The 21,535-nt window shown below is 37.2% G+C and overlaps 1 protein-coding gene across 3 annotated transcripts in view; it reads left to right on the top strand.

Annotated features, from left to right (window-relative positions):
* The window catches only part of InR (insulin receptor), a 74,864-nt gene that overhangs the window by 26,982 nt on the left and 26,347 nt on the right, over positions 1–21,535 (top strand). For 2 of the 3 annotated variants that reach the window (XM_062668439.1, NM_001043546.1), the window contains 3 exon segments: positions 18,740–18,914; positions 19,659–19,770; positions 20,529–20,660. In XM_062668439.1, coding sequence (XP_062524423.1) covers positions 18,751–18,914; positions 19,659–19,770; positions 20,529–20,660 — 408 coding nt within the window. In that variant the 5' untranslated portion in view covers positions 18,740–18,750. 3 annotated transcript variants of the gene reach the window in all.

The raw sequence follows: 21,535 nt of genomic DNA, 5'->3' as shown, positions 1-21,535 counted from the left end.
AAATAAGACTCGACCTAAAGGTCTTAGTTACCAGGTCATAAAATCCCTTTAAAACAAAAAGCATTCAATTATTTAACAAAATTAATTTAATCAAAATCTTTCAGATGAATGGGATTGAAGCTCAGGTTGGATTGCAATTTCATGAGTTCATGTTGTGGCGAGGTGTGTCGATAGCGATAGGTTTTGTTACGTACCATATTTAGTAAAGGCTGAGAAAAAACTGCGTACGTAATACGTCATGATGCGCAAACAATATCGCACGCATCGTCATCAACCGTCACTGACTCTATTTCAGGCGTTTCGAAGAAACTTCCACGATCTAAAGTGGTAATGCTAAAAGAGTTCTCTTTACGATCTTTTTATTGATAATTAAATGCCAATCATTTTATGGTACAATGACGCGCACATTTCGGTAATTAGGTAATTGTTTATGGATTCGTGATGCTGTTGTTTGTCGGTCGTGTGAGGTATGCCGGTTGTTGTTGCGTAAACCGGTTCGCGACTGCTGAACCGGGCGCTGGGTGGTGAGAGGCTAGCAATCTGCACCGGAGCGTGCATTCCGAGCGCATTCCACGACCGAAGCCGGCGAACGACCTAGCCGAGGCATTTGCTGTACCCGCAAACATGCAGCACAGTTCGCAGTGCCATATCTGTGTCAGTAAACAACGCTATTAACGTAACCTGTATCAACAACATGTCGATCTCTTCAATTCGATTTCGTTTCCATTAGGTATACTTGAATTATCCTTACCAATAAAATTTATCTAAAACGAAGTAAACATTTGAAACGGCCTTTTAAATAAAGACCCTCAGGCTTTGCGACATATTTGAAAATAAAAGCTTTTATATTGTAAGTGACTGACTATATTAGACCTTTTATAAGAAAGAAAAAAAAAAACTTATCCAATCCAATTATCTTATGCAAAGTAAATTATTTGCGTAAAAACGCCTGGGGTATTTCGATCCTTTCAAAAAAAACTTTCCAAGCGAGTATGTTATTCGCATTTTCGAATCGTCGGCCTTGGCTATTGACTTTCAAGCCAATTTCGTGTGTTGTTTTCGCGGAAACGATGGACTGCCGGCGAACGGAGAGCTCGATCAGAATGTGGCCGTCGTTGATCAACCAACCGTTAATGAGTCACCGACAACCGACAGCGGCTGCGACGTAAACAACCGGAGCTACGCCCTCCGAGGCCACTGCGCGCAAATAAACGCGCCTCACATGGGTGTACCGCCAACTGTTTTGTTTGACGCAATACGCAAATAACTATTCCAAATTAATCTTTTGTACGAAATATAAATGTTTTGGTGATCGATCGTTCGTCTCCGATGCGTTTGCAAATGCTTCGCACAAAACCGAAATGATTTTGCAGGATTGTAAAGGAGACACTGTACATGAATGTTTCTTAAATGGAACCATTAACGTCCAACTGGTGGTGCGCGATTTGTATCAATAAATGAATGTATTTATTTATTAATAACATACTTCGCGATAGTTGAAACAATATATACCTACAAGTTTTTTTTTTCAAAGACGGTTTATGATGGATGATTTCAAAGATGTTCACAATAAAAGTATTGAAGATTAGATATTTCACAAAAATATGAATACGTTTTTGTAAGACTAAAATAACAAATTGTAAATAATCGTAACTGTTGGCTTGTTTGGGAAAGCAAACCTGCCTATCGCGAGCTGCGATAGCAAATCACCTGGTTGTATAACTTTTATAATAAATTGTTAAGACTATAATACTTTTGAGGTTTAATCTCGCATTTCTTGCTAATTTTCATTTTATAATTTCCGAATACGCTGTGCTATTCGCGTTTATTGTTGAAATATAAACAATTTAATATTATTAAAATAACGCGAACGTACTTTTAATTGTGTCTAATACAAGCGAAAACAGAATAATAAAATCTTTCCTGTAGTTCAATTGTTTAAGCGAATACAAGTTATAACGCCATTCTATGCTGACATCTCATTTAAAAAACTAATATGTGGGGTGTAGTGTGCGGCAATAATAATGTTATTCGCGGCTTGTAGCAATATTTGTTGTTTGTTCGTTGAGAATAAAATAATAATGAAGCTGTTTTAATATGCACACGCCTAGTCAGTTATGGATCCTGACTTATCTAGCCGCATTCTTTGCTGTTTTATATTGCCTGTTTCACGACCATCGCATTTATTTAATAGAGCATTAATAATTGAAATGCTAAAAGTTAGTTTCTATTTTTATCAATTAATTTGTAACGAAACGATTTGCTACAGCAACACTCTTGTCTATTAACTTTGATTGGAATTACATGACGGTTAACTATAATTACTTGTTAGCGATATACAATGGAATCGTACCATCGAAAACGTATTTTGGAATTCGCATTCGGAAGAAGCACGTTCATGTAGGAAATAAACTGAGTACCTACCTAAGAACGAGCCGATTTCGTATCGTTAGTAAGAAATGTAGTACAATGTAGTATTCATTGTGACTCATACTAGTGTTACTAGAAAGTATGCTGTAACAGATTGAAAGTTGTCCAGGCAAGGACACACATCGTGTGGCTCGGTATTTATTTCCGTATAAAGGTAATAGGGCCCTCGCTATCAACTTGGCATGCGTAAATAGTGTAAGCGTGGAATTGGTTGGGAATTTCGAAGGCTAGTCACGTGCCGGATCGGCTCGCAATGTGCGGCACCACTTTTATTACATTCCACGAATAAAACACCCTCGACATAAAGGCTATTCCGACTTAAGTTTTCGTACGACTTGTACTTAAATTTCGTATTAGTGTCCCTACACTTTAAGTAAGACACTAAAATATTTTTCACGTTGCTCGATATTCAAATAAATTTTTTGAAGTGAAAACTTCTTTAGAATCGTTGTGATTTCAAACCGGATGCAACGGAAGAAACGACAGGTAAGAGACACAAATACAAAAATGTGTAGGATGAAGCCAGCAAAGAATGAGACAGAAATATACATACTATTTAATACAGCGCCATCTGTGAGATTTTTTAATACTAACATGTGTATGAAAGCTCTTGTAGTGAATTTTAATTTAGGATTATACGTGAAATTAAAATATCAATTCACAGAGGGCGCTACCTTACAATTATTTACTAATGACAAAATTTTACATATACTTAAGACGTTTAGGGTAATTGTAATTTAATTTTGGAAGGTTTCACTTCTACCACGTGTGAATTGCACACATTTTGTTTTTTTTTTTTTCTCAATTAATATTATCATTAGATATTTCATAAATAAAATATATTTTCAAATTCACATAAGCTAAAAAAAAGTACGAAAATAAATCTACATTATAAAAAAAACCAATGCTGAGTGTCAACCAAACAACAAAGTGTCTAAAGGTGGTATGAATATAACAGTCTTGCGTATGACTTAAAATCTCTTTTCGCAGTCAAACGCCTACCAGTTTCAACGGCATTTCTTGGAACTTTCAATCATTATTTCCACAAGATGTTGCCTGATGCTTTACCTTGTCAGATTGTCAATATGGAAAAAAATCTTTAAGTCTGTGTTGACTGAATATTGGTTGTATCAGATTGCCCGATAAACGCCGACGATCAATGAAAATACAATTAAACTCTGTACAGAAATAAGAAAATATTTTAATTTAATACTTTACATAAAACGCCTTATCGATATTGAATATTGACGTCAACGTTGTTCACACGTCCCACACAAATTGTATAACACTCGCTTTGTGGGAAAGTGCACTTAATGCCCTCCTAACATTTAAGGCGTTTTTATTTAATTTAATAACTGATTTATATTGTTTTTTCAACATGTGTTAAACACATTTATATTCAAGACATCGATCAACACTTTATTCGATTTCTCTGCTCTAATTTGATGAAACAGCTATTCAGTGTATTAGGTCAGTTGTGTTACTTCAAGAACATTCATAAAGAACTTCATTTTGTCATCCCCCTTTATGTATAAACGGGTTAGCCAGTTCCGTTTGTACACGGCACAGCCATGTATAACGATCGTGACTCGAATGTTGTTCTGTGTTGTCCTGTCTTTATTATCGAGTTACCATTAAGTACAAACCTTGTCGAATGTCGATGTAATAGTACTTATTTGATTTACGTCCCGCGAGCTAGTAGGGTACAGATAAACCGAATTTACAGACTATAAAACTCGCATTCATAAATTAGATTTCAATCTAAGCTATCAGCACATGTTTTTACGTGTGATACGTTAGTTCCTCGAATTTGTCGTGCAAACAACAAACTTTTATTATGCATTTGAACGTAATGTGAAAAACAATAGAAGACCCAAATAATGTTTCAATTTAATTTACTCGTATTTTAGAATTTTAAACTACCAACTTCATTGAATATTGTATTCTCTTCATTGCGCATGACGACAAAACGAAAGAATGTCAGAAAAACAACACGTCACATCCCGTTAGTATGATGTTAAAGTTTTTCCCCGTCACAAACATAATTGCATAGGTCGACTGTCCCTACGTATAATATCGAAATTGAAAAACGGTACTTTACAGGAGAGCACTTTGAAGTTAATTTTGTGTACCAAATTGTCATTTATTGGCCTATCTGCAAATAATTTCAGATATATGGTAAACTTTTACTGGCAGTTAAATGTATATGTCATTTTATCCCAAATTTTTCATAGTTTTTGAGAAATGTTAGTTTCGATACTTTACCACGTTAATCAATTAGCGTGAACAATCGAAACTGCCCGTTTCGATTATTTACTTGGGAACTGTTTTATCAAAATTATCGAATGTGACTCTTTCGATATTTTACGTTGTACATTTAAATTAAGAAATTATCGGAAGTGTCACTTTCGATACTCCAAAAAAAATGTTAATCGACGTACAAAATCGAATTTGGGACTTTCGATAGTATACTTCGGGTGAATGACATTTACTTTAAAATACATTGTTTTTGAGGTAAACTTAATTAATCACAGAATATTGTTAAGGAAATCAGATTAAAAAACAAGGAGAAAATAAACATCATGCAATCGGAATTAATAAATTTGTTAATATACTTATCAGTTTTCCGTTAGAGCCACATTACTTCAAAATTGCATCGGAACGCGCGGGCGCGCGGGGCACCGCGTATAGCAACGAAAGCGGTAGTTTCGTCCTGCACGCACGCTTCTTGTATCCGCGTATAGTACCGAAATTAAACATTCGATTTTTTACGCTGATTGATTTGTTAAGTATCGATATTATACTCATTGAAAACATGGTTTAATATGTATTTTATAGCTTTTTCTCTTTTTTGTGTGAAAATATACATAAAAAGAAACATCTTAGTGTCATAAAAAAAAATCGCAAATTTTCAGTTTCGATACTGTACGTAGGGACAGTCGAGGTATCTGCGCCGTGTACAAAAACAACGTCATAAAAATGCCACTATGTGAATAAAAATTAGGACTATAAACGTTTTATGCATCACTAATAATATGTAAAACCAATGATTTTGCTTTTGTTGATTTCATTGTATCAAGACTATGTCAAAATCTTTCGTGTTGTTTTATTAGAGTCGTGTCGGCGCTTTTTTTAGCTTGTTTGTAGAACTTCGCGTCTGTCTCAAATGTCCTACGCAAAACGACAGGTGCAAACAGGACAAATTATTTTATTTTTCATATCGGCCTTCGCAACGATTTTGTATAGTTAGTTACCTAAACGAAAAGCCCGAAGTTTTTGTTTTATACGATTGTACTGCGGACCAAGATTCTGTGGGCCCGTTTTTTTTCTTCTAAATAATACTTTATTAAATATGCCTTCACTAACGAATTCCACGAGGAAGAAACAATGTCGTGTAATCATTGGCATCTTGTCCCAAATTGGAAGACGAAGTTCATGTTATCATCTACGGTAATAAATTTCAACCTGCCAAATAAAGAAAGTCTAATGTTGGAATTTAAAAACAACTGGTTTTATAACCTGATTTATTATCTAAATATTCGTGTGAATCGCGAAATGTATATTATTAATAATATAAAAGTGAATGTCCCTGAGCTTATGCCGTGGGGCCCGCAGGAAATGGTGAAGCGTCGCCACGCACATAAATACTTTTTATGACCGTTTTATCGACAGGCAATTATCAAAATGGATTCAACAAAACAATTCTCGGTATTCAGTAAACATGTCGTGAGAAGGGACTGATGTGCGCCCAAATTCGAAGGTCAAAGGCGTACATTTAAAATAATAACTGGTTATAATGAAATTATTGCATTACATTGCTGCTCCTGTTTTATTGAACGGCACTGTAATGTCAAATAGCTTTCGTTATTTTGTGGAAAATGGTTTTTCTGGGAACTAACATATTGATCGGCTCATTCGTTGGGTTGTCAGCGACTACTATACCAATAGGTTCAGTTGCGATTCTGGTTCTGGAAGTGGTGCATCGACATCAACTCCACGAAAAGCACAGCGGTGCTCTTCAAAAGGGGTCGCCCTCCGAACACCACGCTGAGCATCCCTCTCCCGACTAGGCGCGTCAACACCTCCGCCCCCGCCATTCGCCCAATCACGATGTTCGACCAGCACATACCGTGGGCCCCGAAGGTCAAATATTTAGGCGTCACCCTCGACAGTAGGATGACATTCCGCCCTCACATCAAGACGGTACGCGACCGTGCCGCCTTCATTCTAGGACGTCTCTACCCGATGATATGTAGGCGAAGTAAAATGTCCCTTAAAATAAGCTGACACTCTACAAAACTTGCATACGCCCCGTCATGACCTATGCAAGTGTAGTGTTCGCTCACGCGGCCCGCACTCACTTAAAATCATTCCAAATTATTCAATCCCGTTTTTGCAGGATAGCCGTCGGAGCCCCGTGGTTCGTCAGGAACGTCGACCTCCATGACGACCTGGACTTAGAGTCCATCAGTAAGTATCTACAGTCGGCGTCGATGCGCCACTTCGATAAAGCGGCACGACACGAGAACCCTCTCATCGTGGCCGCCGGTAACTACATTCCCGATCCTGCGGACAGAATGGAAAGCAGTCGACGTCGCCCAAAACACGTCATCTCGGATCCTCCCGATCCACTAACGGTGCTTCTAGGTACTTCAAGCACCGGTCACCGTTCTCGTCGAACCCGTCGCTTGCGACGAAGGGCTCGACGAGTAAATTAACTCTCAGACACAGCCCACTGAGTTTCTCGCCGGATCTTCTCAGTGGGTCGCGTTTCCGATCCGGTGGTAGATTCTGCGAAGCACGGCTCTTGCTAGGGTTCGTGTTAGCAACGTCATCAGGTTTGAGCCCCGTGAGCTCACCTACAAAAGTTAGGGTTACGCTGAAATAGCCTCTCAAGGCTATCAGCTTAGGTAGGATAAAAAAAAAAAAACGATTCTTGGTCATTGAAATATTTGTTTTAATTTCGCATGTGTTTCGGCCAAACGAAGAAAATGTAGTTTGTGTTGTGATCGATGCATGTGGGGTGTTTTTATTTAAATTATCTTTGACTTGCAAAATGACAATTTGTCAAACCAATCTTGTAACTAATGAAACAAGAAAAAATTAATAAAAGGGTATTGATAGAATTCAATATAGTTTTTCTACTTGTTTACTTGCATTATAAATAGTAGTAGAGTGTTTTGCCAAATTGCTTTGCACGTAGATCGTGTAATTAACACGATTTTATTACCTTGACCTGTATCTATCTATATCACGGATTCTTTCAGCGTAATATTCACAAATCTCATGATGTCGTGTCGCACCGTTAACTTGACAACATCTTGACAATATGAATACGTATGAAGGACCGGTGACAATACAATTATTTTATTACTTCTGAATAAAAAAATACTTTTCAATAATCGGTATTGCTCTTAAAGCTTATTCTAGACTACATTTTATTTTAATCTAAAATTATTATTCAATAGTGTATTCGTTCACGTTGTCTTAGCGCTTAGGTTACAAATAACGATCTTGTTTTCAATAAACAAGTATCACCACTCAACTTACCGCGTTAAATCAAGTCTTGGCGAAGAGTATAAAAGGTTATTTTATGTACTTTGTAAAAAACTATATATAGAATGCGAGGCATAGGCGTAATTCAAATTTCTAGCATTCATTCATACAATGATGTGCCCGCGGTTACATTGGTAATTAAAGCCTCAACCGTGGAATTTTTCGAGATAAAGAGTAAATCCTCCACACGCATATTGATTGATGCCTTTATACATTAAATTGAATAAAAGTTTTATTGCAAGTGATGTGACTTAATTTTTTCATTGTTGTAATATTAAATATTTCCGTGATAAAATATATTATTCTAGCTGTTTCAAAGATTAGCTCGGACAAAAGAACAGGTAAATACTTCATTTTATTTACTTCCAAATATTTTTAATTTTCGATTTCTCAGAGGCGACTAAAATTTAATTCATATTTAAAATTCAGTACCGAACTTCTATTATTAGAAAATGAATGTTTGCGTGTTCATTTATTCACCGTAGGGCTCCGCTTAAAAAATCAATATGTAGGAATTTAATTGGATTTCCTGCTTTAGCGCCTATCTATGTTTTTCTGTTGTTGTTGTTGAATTGTTAGAAACGTAATTAATTATAATAACCATAAATATTTTATTGTAATTTTAAAATAAGAATTTTTAATATATTTGTTTTCTTAAACTATCAGTCTCGTTAGAAAATCTTGCGATTTGAGTGACGAGTGCGATCGAACATTGTAAATTAACCATTTGTGTCCACAATAACGCGAACAACTACAATAATGACAATGCGATGCACGCCACATAGCATGAGCGGGCGGCCATTGATATCTCCATTCAAATACCGGAAACAATAAATCAGCGTAGTGCGACGTACACCGGGATTACACTGCGCGCCGTTTCTTCAATCGTCCTCTTTGCACAATAATTCAAACCGCATCAACTAGAAAACAACGTTCAAACTTCCTGCATCGGCCGCCACTACACAATGCTTTTAATGTTTTCATGAACATCGTATAGTCTCGGTCCAATTGTTTCGCTTCAAAAAAACATTTCGCCGAGCCGAAAGGCGATCGGATTTCGATTTATGTATTCGCACCGTCGATCTAAAATGCTTTGAAAGTTTCGTTATGTTACACGTTGCGGCCTCTAGTTAACACGCTCAAGAATCTGATATTTGCAGTGAAAGTGCAGTGAGTCACGCTTGGTGCGGCGGGCGTCGGAAATAGAATTGCGTTGCGCCCGTGCCGTCGCACGCTGCGGTCGCTTTATAGACGTTTAATTTAAAATACAAGATTACGCGCTCTGGTGCGTGTGTGCGCCTCGAGGTCATGTGACTCAAATAAACAAATTCTTATCGAGCGGCAGCACCTCTGATGATTGTCAACGTGGAGTCGTACAATAACATTCATAAACAACGAAACGCAAAACAATCTTGTGGCTTTGGGAATTCTTGAACGCACGCTTCAAAAGGATATCGTAACAAGAGTTACAGTGTACACAATAAAATAACAAATTGAGATAAATCATTAAGTTCTTCAATGCTTTATAACGTAACCGCTCGTACAAAGTTAGCGTATGTCTATAAATGATTTATGTTGTTAATAAAACTTAATTGTGTAATAAGAATAAATGCTTATTTTAATATATATATATATATATATATATATTTTATTGCTTAGATGGATGGACGAGCTCACAGCCCACCTGGTGTTAAGTGGTTACTGGAGCCCATAGACATCTACAACGTAAATGCGCCACCCACCTCGAGATATAAGTTCTAAGATCTCAGTATAGTTACAACGGCTACCCCACCCTTCGAACCGAAACGCATTACTGCTTCACGGCGGAAATAGGCGGGGTGGTGGTACCTACCCGTGCGGACTCCCAAGAGGTCCTACCACCAGTGATTACGCAAATTATAATTTTGCGGGTTTGATTTTTATTAGACGATGTTATTCCTTCACCGTGGAAGTCATCGTGAACATTTGTTGAGTACGTATTTCAGTAGAAAAATTGGTACCCGCCTGCGGGATTCGAACACGGTGCATCGCTACATATGAATGCACCGGACGTCTTACTTATCCTTTAGGCCACAACGACTTCAAAAAATTAGCGGCAAAACCTCCAAAAAAGCTGTGAGGCTACATCATAAAGAGATTATATCGTGTTATCTATTATAGCTTTAGATGCAGAATATGTTATAAAGGCTTACTATTTTTTTACAGTGTGGGTAGTAAGTAGGAACAATTTAGAAATTTGTTTTTCGTAATAGTTTTCATAAAAGAATTTGAAGCTATGACACATAGTTAGGAATAAGAGGCTAAACCCCGTAAACTTAAACTTTCTGCAAAAAGAAACTTATAACTCTTAGAAGAAACTTTAACTCAATCACTAATATATGCAATAAACAACAAAAAATCGTGCACAGTCAAACGGTTAATATGGCACCATTATTACGCGCCTAAAGCGGATTGAACGAAATAATTCATACCATATTACCAAAACCCCATTTCACGTTTTTCCGCCAAAAAGTCGTAAATATTTCATTTCATTTCATAGGGCTGTTAGTGTAGCTTATTTAGGGTAGGGTAGGGTTATCGAGAACATTTTAATATTTTCGATAGTACTAAATAATAACGATTATGGCTCACATTTTTCAATTGAGAACACTAAATAATTTATTATTGGCTTTCTGTTGTGTAACTCCCGTGTCGTCCAGACTTGGATGACAGCTTTTGCGATGTCCACGAAAATTAAAAATAAAACTAGAGGTCCCGCAGTAGTCGAAATTCGACTATAATTAATTGGAATTGTAAGTTTGTACACTATTATGCTTGTGTTTTATACTTCTATAATCACAAATTTCACCAAGGCTACACTATAAAAAAATTTTTTTTTTTTTTTTTTTTTTTTTATTGCTTAGATGTGTGGACGAGCTCACAGCCCACCTGGTGTTAAGTGGTTACTGGAGCCCATAGACACCTACAACGTAAATGCGCCACACACCTTGAGATATAGTTCTAAGGTCTCAGTATAGTCACAACGGCTGCCCCACCCTTCAAACCGAAACGCATTACTGCTTCACGGCAGAAATAGGCGGGGCGGTGGTACCTACCCGTGCGGACTCACAAGAGGTCCTACCACCAGTAATTAAATTAATTAATTAATTATATTAATACCACCAGTAATTAATATTAATAAAGACAAACAATATTTAATCTATTCTCAATTTGACAACAGACGCCAAGAACAAAAGTTTGACAATAAATAGTATGCTTGCTTGTGTGCGTCAAATACATGATATGTAGTGTGTGTAATGTTTTCTTTATTGATTTAATGTATCTTTTATGCATTATTATAAAAAAATATTAGCATTGTGCACTTCTTCTCTATATTCTCTATAAGTGTGGAAAATTTCATACGCCTCTGTCCGCGCAATTTTCGTAAAAAGGGATACAAAGTTTTTGCTTCACGTATTAATATATAGATGTTTTGTTATGGTATTATTTATCTTGTATCCGGCAACGTGAGATCACTCCAAACATTGAAATTTGACAATTTTAAACCGAATATAAACAGGAAAAAACATTGTACCTTCAAAATATCAGTTTCCAAGAATTGGCTCCGTATGAATGCGGGCCTTCGCTTGAACACCCTCATGCGCTGCGAAACAATTGTGTTAAGATCATAAAGATACACCAAACTGCATTGTGCACCATCCAAGTTTACGTATTCATTACAAGCGACCCGCCCTCGCTTCGCTTCGGAAACTGTAATTTATTATTGATTTCTCCAATATTTAATGGATGTTATTATACATATAAACCTTCCTCTTCAATCACTCTATCTATTAAAAAAACTGCATCAAAATCCGTTGCGTAGTTTTAAAGATTTAAGCATACATAGGGACAGAGAAAGCGACTTTGTTTTATACTATGTAGTGATAATTCTATGCCTTTATATAATAATTTTATTTTACATTTAGATTTGAATAATTTATCGTGCTGTGAGACGAATTGTTTTGTATGGGTGACAGACGTTTTCGAGTAAAACAAGATTGTAATAAAGATTCATTTCATTTTGTTTGTTTTATTAATTCTGTCTGGAGGTCGCCAAATGGTTCGTATGATTGTTTCAACGTTAGATATACTAATTCTGACTACATTTAAAAGGTATGCATGCAATCTTATGTCATTATTATTTATTCGACCCAGCTTCAGAAAGTTCATGGTCAAATAATAAGCTTAAAATTGTTATTTGCAAATAAAATGCAACATTTGAGCTTTGTCTTCAACATTTGAACTGTAAACATGTACAATGTTGATGAAGATTAACTGGTGGTAGGACCTCTTGTGACCGCACGGGAAGGTACCACCACTCTGCCTATTTCTGTCGTGAAGCAGTAATGCGTTTCGGTTTGAAGGGTGGGGCAGCCGTTGTAACCACACTGAGATCCTAGAACTTATATCTCAAGAAATTATATTTACGTTGTAGATATCTATAGGCTCCAGTAACCACTTAACACCAGGTGGGCTGTGAGCTCAAGGGCGGATCCAGCTTTGGCGCCAGGAGAGGGTCACATAGTCAAATTTAGATGCGTTCGTTCCCAGACGTTTGCAATTATACAAAGTTATTATATTATATTAAATTAATTAAATATTGAAGGTATGAAGTTACATAAAATCTGTATGGTGACAAAATATATAAATAAAATCATTATATTCAATTAGTGGTCCATCTAAGTCCTGGAACCAGCTCAGGGGGTGGTCATGACCCCCATCACCCCCCCCTGGATCCGCCATTGAGTGAGCTCGTCCACCCATCTAAGCAATAAATAAAAAAAAGATGAATTATCATTAAACAATTCTTGAAATTTTTTGTTACGATTTTTTCAAGGTCACAAACAGGAAAACGACCTCTGTCTGTCATATCAAACTGTGTTTATGTCAACACCAATATGTATCTGAACCGGATATACGATTTTTTTGTGGTAACCGCAAAATATTTCAATGACATATTGGAGTGCATTGCTTTAATTTTTATCAAAATAAATGCGTTTCTGGAATACGTTTTCAGTATTTTAACTTTTCGTATCACATTCGTCCATCGGTGCTTGAGGAAAAAGATACAAACAAAAACCGTTGTATGGAAATGAGGAGCAAAATCAAAAAATTCCGACCACACTCGTATCTCAAACTCTAAATGTTGCGCTTCCATTCATCATTTACAACGCTCCGCAATCTACTACGTATTTACTACAGCGATCGCGAGTGCTACACGAGTACTTAAACGTGCTTATTGGGCACATGACGCGACATGCATGTGCAGTTTTGCGTCGTACGCTGCGTTCCGCCGCCGTCAGATGATTTTCACCGCTTACGTTTATCAATCTCAAATCACCGAGTCGACTGAATGAGGTAATTTACGAAATTATAGTGAAACGTAACCGCGTCCTAGATTCGGTCACTGAGGTACATTTCGTTATATAGTATCGACTTGTTTACGTTAAAACGCTTCAATGGAAGATACGGCGCGCGTAATTTTTGATTTAAATCATTTCGCGGTACGATGTCGTGGTACGGTGGTAAAGGGTGCGGGCGGGTGGAGCGAAGGCTGTAGTAGAGACGTAGTAAGCGCGGTAGGGCGGGGGGGTCACGACTCGTCGCGTTCAATATTATGTCTCGGTACATGTGCACTTTCTGTTGCTAGTGATGGCATAAAATTATAATCGATGCTCACGATCAAAACATAGGAAATGTTTTGAGGTTTCGATTCAGTGAGCGACCATTTACACTTATCGTATTTAAAACTTCCGGTATGTCAAAGACTAGGCAGATCGTAAGATTTTCAACCAATCAATAGCAATAAAATGTATTGCTATGATGCCGTTTTCAGAAGTAACGGTAGTAAAATAATAATAATAATGAATATCATGTTTTTATTAACATTGCACGGGAATCGATCAATTACTATAAAGTTTTATCGATATCGATGCACTATACCATCTCTACGTCGTTGAGTTGTACAATAACATTCCAGGCTATAAATATCTGCTAGTCTGAGTGACCGAGGATTGTGGGAGGTGGGTCAGCGTTGCGGCGCGAGTTCATTTGCATCGCAATGCACCGGCGGCCGTGTACTCTGCCTTCATACTATAATGACTTTACTGAAGTTCTGTTTTACGTGCCGAAGAGCCGTTCCTCCTTGTCTCTCTTTCTCTTTCTCTCACACACACACCACTCACATGCTCGTACAACCTTTACAATTAATTCGCATTAATGATTGCGTTCCATTCAGCTGATGTGTAATACGTAGTGGACATTAAAGGGAAAGATTATTGTATTCGTAACGCATTTATTGTAAATCAATTTGGTTTAATATGTTTTGTAGATATCTGTACTTTTTATTGATAAGATGAAGGCTAATTGATTTAATAAGATAACGTGTTGTTTTCTTTGTTGTACGAGTATGATTTTATTGCAATAAAGTTGTTTGAAAAAAGTAATGTTTTTTCTTGTGAGGAAGTCTTGTTCAAGTGCTGACTAGTACGTTTTTGTACACAACGTACATGCGTGCATTTTAATGTATTTTGACTGCGACCTTCACTTCGATCGCACATAGAACCGGCTATGAAACGCTTTTATCTTAACTACGCAATAAAGAAACAACCTTGTACAATTCAATTATTTAGTTTCTAACTATTACTTATAACAAACTAATTTAATAACGTTAAGATTCTAGTAATTATTACCGAATATATGCTAAAAATATATATATTATACCAAAAGCAACTCAGTGAACATCAGAACCTGAATCTGAACATCAGAACCTGATCGAAATTTCAATTACTATAGAGCTATAATATATATAATATTAGAGCAGAAAAGGGCAGGTTAGTGGTGACCAGTGCGAGCTTAGAATACGGTTCACCGGGCGGTGATTACTTTTTTATTTTTTATTGTTTAGATGGGTGGACGAGCTCACAGCCCACCTGGTGTTAAGTGGTTACTGGAGCCCATAGACATCCACAACGTAAATACGCCACCCACCTTGAGATATAAGTTCTAAGGTCTCACGTAAGTAAGGTCTTACTTACGGAAGTTCATATAAATATTGCGAGATTAATTTTGATTACGCGATGTTATTCGTGGAAGTTCTTCGTGAATACTTGTTCAGTGTGTATATATAATATTTTCTAAAAAAACAATTTATAATTTGTCTGCGATATTTTAGGCAATTTTGACCATTGTATTTTCGCGAGATTAGAAACTGCTAATTGGTATATTCGGCATCTTATCCTTTAAGCCAGCGACTCTCGAATACCGTGTCGCGACACATTGATGTGTCCCAAGCCTTTTTTTTTATTTTTTTGGTCAGGAGGAAATCGCCGGACTTCCGCCCTTTTCTGGGGATACTGGGCGGGGTATGTCAGAGTCGAACTGACTAAAACCTCCTGTCGCTCAACAACCAACGTCCAAACCTGCATGCATGAGACAGAACTCATGACAAGGCAAAGGGGGGAAAGTGAAGCGTTTAGTGCGGAGCACATCTCTCCCATCACCCTCCCCCTCGGGACGCCGGACTGGCGGTCGTCGGCGCCACGACCACCAGCCCTCTCGGTCGGCAGGCTATCCGGAGCCCGCCTAGATGGTTAGAGTGAGCTATCCTACGGAATACCCCGCTGGGTCAGAACCAGCGTGGGTCGAGGATAGCCGGCCTTCCATCACCCGGATGCTCTTGCGTAAAACGCGTGCAGAGCAGCTTGCACGTCGTCTTCTTAGGGGGGCCTCGCCGGTCCCCAGACCGACATATGAGGGGGGACCCGAAACACTTAGAGGGCCAGGGCTTGGGCGAGATCCGCCTCCCTGGCCCCCGCTCGACGACGGCGGGATTGTGCGTCTCTCACGCGCCCCGCCGCCTCTTTCTGCGAGATGGTGCACTCGCAGAAGTCGAGCATCGCCTTCCACGACTCGTCGTCGCCGAGCATCGATGCCACGACACTCGGCAACGACAAGTCGGTTCCTATTTTTGCGACGAGGACACGGCGCCACTCCTCCCATGCGGGGCAGGCGACGAGCGTATGCTCTGCCGTGTCCAAGTCGCAACCACAATGGTGGCACTCTGCCGTCGGCTCGGCTGTGATCCGGTGCAGGAACTCACCGAAACAACCATGCCCAGTGAGCACCTGCGTGAGCCGGAAAGTGAGGCGTCCTCTGTCACGATTCACCCAATCCACAAGGACCGGGCGAATCGCCTCGACGGTCCTACGACCAGCCGAAGGATCAGCCAGCCGTCTGGACCAGTGTCCCAAGCCTAGTGGAAAGTGTGTCGCGACATTTACAATACGAAATTTTATCCTTTATCGGGGGAATTGCATTTCTGCGGTACGTATGAGATAAATAAACAACTCAATATTTGATATTAACTATGAAACCACGTTTAATAGATTAATAATTAATTAATAGATTAACCTGTTTTGAATTGCAATCCATATTGTTATGTTAAACAATTAAACTTATAATTTCTATGGTTGTAATTTGTTTTGTGCATCAATAAAAAGAAAAAAAAATGAATTTAATAAATTAAAAAATTAACTTAATAATTTACCTTTAGTTTAATTATAAAAAAGTGCATTTAAGGGTGTCAGAAATCTGTAAAGAGTATTTTAGTGCGTCGTTAAATAAAAAAGGTTGAGAGTCGCTGCTTTAGGCAACGACGACTGCCGGTACACTCCATATTAAAACTGCTTTTATCCAAAACATGCAAAATAAGCATACAAGCAAGCATACAAAATAAATACTTTAATTCTTTGCAATTAATCATGGTTAGTTGGTCATTTGATAAAAAAATATATTTTCACAACCATTCATACTTTTTGAGAGCGGAATATCTCGTAAACAATTTTATTTATTTATTTTCGTAATAAAAAAAATTCTCTTATTTCTTTAAAACGCATTAAATCTTTGCATATTGAATTTTAAAATAACGTAATTTATTAAAATACAATGAATATTAGTGTATATCAGGTTTTCTTGAAATACTCGTGCATAATTAGGTGCATAATGCTAAAAATACTCTTTCTTACACGGTTTGGTCATTAATATACGTCGCAAGTGGAAATTACGTGTTCCTAATAAGAAGTAAACATATTAATGTAAACAAGAACCCATGCGGTCGTTTAACTAGTACGCGGGAGGCCACTTGTGGACAATAATCGAATTGGCCCCGGAAACAATAAACGATTCTGTATAATCGACCCCGGCTTAATTACTCTAGTGTTATAATGAATATGTTTGTGCTGGTGAATATTTCTGATAGTAGTAGTTAGGTAGATATTGTAAGACTGATCTGGGAGCCATCTTGACTATTCTTGGGGCAAAGCAAATTTCATTGGAGACGAGACGACCTCATGTCTCAAGATGGTCGGCGTCATTTACGAACTCGTGATCTCGCGAAGCGTAAATAAAACAGTTTCTAAGATCACATCAATAATAAGTTTATTTAAAAAAAAATGTTTAAAAAAACAAAAAAACACGCTTTATATAAAATTCACCTAAAAAATAGAAAATAAATTTTAATAAATTTAAATTGAAAATAGTGTAAAAAAAAAATTTTTTTTGTAAAAAATTCGTGGGCAGCTTTTTAAGATATTACTTATTGAAATAATAATTCTTTTACTCATATCTTTCAGAAAAATATTTATAATAACACCATGCACCCCACGCTTTTTTTACAATAAAAAAATACATTTTTTTACACTATTTTCAATTTAAATTTATGAAAACTTGTTTTCAATATTGTAGTTGAATTTTATATAAAGCGTGTTTTTAGTTTTTTTAACTATTTATTATTTATTTTTCATGTTTGAGTTGAATTTCAATTTTTTCAAACTTTTTTTCAATTTTTTTTAAATATTGTATCGTCATCGGTCCTCGATAAATCTACAAAGTTTGAATGAAATATGGCCGTTTAAAGTGGGCCAAATCGGAGTCAGTTACAAACATACATACAACTGAAGCTAATATGAAGCGTGTAAAAACATCTATCTACATAAAAAAATGAGGATCGCAAATAGAAGCCAATTACACATTTACACTATTAACACAAACTGGTTAATAGAAATACGTGGGAATAAATCAATAGAGCAACAAAACACATTTGAATTAGAAATAAGTGTATTATGTTTGGTATATAACTGTATTTTTCGATAATACCCTCATCGATCATTTGGAACTTCTGGGTCTATGGAGATGTTTGTCTGTGTGTTTTGTACGATGTGTTCCATAGAGCACGCTGTTGGGATTTACTTAATAATGTTCCTTCAATTTTTTTTTACTATTGCACCGCTAGTCATCGGGGCAGAGTTAATTCTTACCACATAGTGTAACTGCGTTAATCCGTAGTGCGTCACAGGAGATCATTTCCATTCGGCTTTAGACTGCACTTCCGTCTTCGGTTTAACACGAAGCCATGACACGTCCTATAAAGGAACGTTGATAAAAGTTCTTAATGATACGTGGCGGTTTGGCGAGTAAGCTCGTTTGCCTTCGATGGCAATAAAAAAAACATTTTTACTACAATCTGTCAAAAGCAGTTTAAAAAAAGAACTTTGCGGTACATATTTGTTTTAGCCCTGTCCTGGGTAATGTTGATATTCATTTCCTTTACTATGCGACAAAATGCGGCAGAAGAATCTTCAGTTAATTTTGTATTTGAAAAAAAAAAGTTCATAATTACATGTTTCGTTCATGTGAATTGTTTTGCTTGTTACAGTATGTCCGTCAATGGACCTACGAAACAATCCGGACCAGATCAGACGTTTGGAAGGATGTCGGGTGATCGAGGGTCAGCTCAGTATCGTTCTGATGGAGCGGGCCACAAATCAAATATTCGACAACATGAGCTTCCCGCAGTTAAGGGAAGTTACCGGCTATATATTGATATATAGGTAAGTTTCACTTTAAATAAAATTCGAGAAGGAATTGTTTGTTTGGGGTACGGCGTCTATCTACAAGCTTTGGCAGTTTATAAAATTTTTAGCTTGTAATTAATTTACATTTTCCGACATACAACTGTTAATCTTATGTCCATTGTAATATTTGCTATTCAATCTCAAACTATGCTGTGCTATGTATGCTCTATTTAATAATCCGCTCCTCTTATATTATAATTATCATATCAATTTATTCCGTTCAGTATGAATCTCTCTCTTCCTAGCCATTATTAGTATATATCAAACACATCATAACATCATATTCAAACGTTCACATTTTTTAAATTACATCTACATTCTTTTTCTTACCAAAAAAATGGTTGAGTGTCGATTTTTCCAGTCTTCCCAAGAACTAGGAATTAATGAATGAATACGGCTCCGTATCATTCAATACGTATACCTACAACCTTCTTCTCTGCTTCAAATCTTCTGCTGATACACACAATCGGCAGTACAAGTAATTTTCATCTGGAGCTGCTACCTGCTACTGGAGATCGGCTATAAGCGTAGCTATTTTAATTTTTCTGCTAAGGGCAACAGGAATTTCGCGAGAAGATTAGACACGACCTGTGATTTTAAACCTCTAAAGGGAAGGCTCTGAATTATTTCTGTTTAGTATAAAAATCTCAAATTCTGAATGTCTTCGTTACAGTGTAAATGTATTTTATTTCTATATGCATAAATATGATTTTGTTTCAGAACTAAGGGCTTGCGCAATCTTGGTGATCTGTTCCCAAACCTCACCGTGGTGCGAGGGATGCAGCTCTTCAAGGATTTCGCTCTTGTAATATTTGACAATGAACATCTAGAGGTCAGTGAATACGCCAACAATACTAGACTTGAATTTTTTATCGAACTTCGAACTATAATAAAATTTATGCATAAGATTCATTCACACTTTAAAAATTATTTTTCCTTTTTTTTTCGTATACAACCGAATCTGTGTAGTGTCGTGTTATAAATTAATGTCATTTATTTTTCGATTTAAAAAATCTTGTTAACAAAAGCTAATTAGCAATTTGCATTAAAACAAATTCAAAGAAGGCCAGAAGGACTTTTAAAATAATATAATTACGACACTGTAACTTTCAACATTTTCTTTGCCGGTAACACCATCTAATTTATTTATTCTGTAAAAAATTAAACGTTCCTATCGGTTGAGTTATTTTTATTACTGTTTTATTAAGTCTACTGTCTCAAGGTGAGCGGCAGCGTTTACTGCATAATGTCAATGACCTTAAGAGACTGCCTGTCTGCTTATTTAATACAATTGAAATATTTATTTTGCTACATTTTTATTTAATAAAACAAGGCAGAGTAAAACATAATTTTTAATTTTAGTAGCGTACGAAGAGAAGGCAACTAAACCCGAATCCCGTTCGACCGAATCCTGGTGATCTGCCATCATAAAGGCACCATAAACGTGATAAGTACATGGTGACTTCAAAAGTGACAGTGTGATGTTTTTAGTCTTGAATCTGCGATCACTTGATTAACGGGCAGGTGTAATGCCGTTTGACCAACGAGATAATTGGATAATTTTGTTATTGTGTATCTGTATAATCGCAGGCGCTTGGACTGAATTCGTTGATGAAGATCGAGCGAGGAGGCGTCCGTATTCAGCACAACGATCGACTCTGCTATACTAACACCATAGACTGGTCGCGAATCACACGCGATGATGCTGAAATCATCGTCAGGGTATGTTACTATTTATTGCACTGGTTTTTTTGTCCTAGTCCTCTTGATTTGTTTGCTCATAGAACTTTTATTGCACTTGTTTTTTTGCCCTAATTCTCTTGATTACTTTGTCCATAGACCTCAAAACGTGGAAGCTGCCTTACAGGAGACATTGTTGAAGTCTAGATTGTATTGTATACCTTCTCACTCATCAAACCGGAACTAATGATGCGAAGCAGTAACGCGTCTTGATTTGATGTGTGGGGTAGCCGTTGTACTGGAAAACTGAGACTTAGAACTCATGTCTCAATGCGGATGGCGGCATTTACATTTTTGATGTTTATGGGCTCCTACAACCACTCAACACCGGCTGGGCTATAAGTTCGTCGACCAATCTAAGTAATAATAATAAAAATCGTCCATAGTAGGTATCATTTCATTTTCCCATCTAACTATCCATTATTACATACGTGTTTACATGTTTTTCGTGATGTGTTTATACGAATTGGTATGCAATAAAAAGACGTTGTTCAAATGCTTGTGCCTCAATTTGAGCACCTAGTTTTCTCAGTTGGGATTCCAATCCGGTGGTAAATTCTGCGAAGCACTGCTCTTGCTAGGGCCAGTGTTAGCAAATTTCTCAGGTTGAGCCCCTGAGCTCAGCTATCGGTCAGTGAATAGTTGGAATAGCCCCTTAGGCTACCAGCTATTAGATTAGGAAAAAAATCACCCCTTGACATTCACACTGTGCAGTCTATGGGTTCCGAAAACCATATAATAAAATTGCAAATGTTTATAGAGCATTGACGGCCTGTTAAGATGTTTTGGTCGCGTCAGCACGCGACAGCATGGCATGTCTGTGTGAACGTATGACAGCTTTGCTGTTCTCGCGCGAA

This window comes from Bombyx mori, chromosome 5 (assembly GCF_030269925.1).
Source record: "Bombyx mori chromosome 5, ASM3026992v2".
NCBI lineage: Eukaryota > Metazoa > Arthropoda > Insecta > Lepidoptera > Bombycidae > Bombyx > Bombyx mori.
The sequence above is the reverse complement of the archived record's forward strand: the minus strand, read 5'-3'. Positions and strand labels throughout refer to the sequence as shown.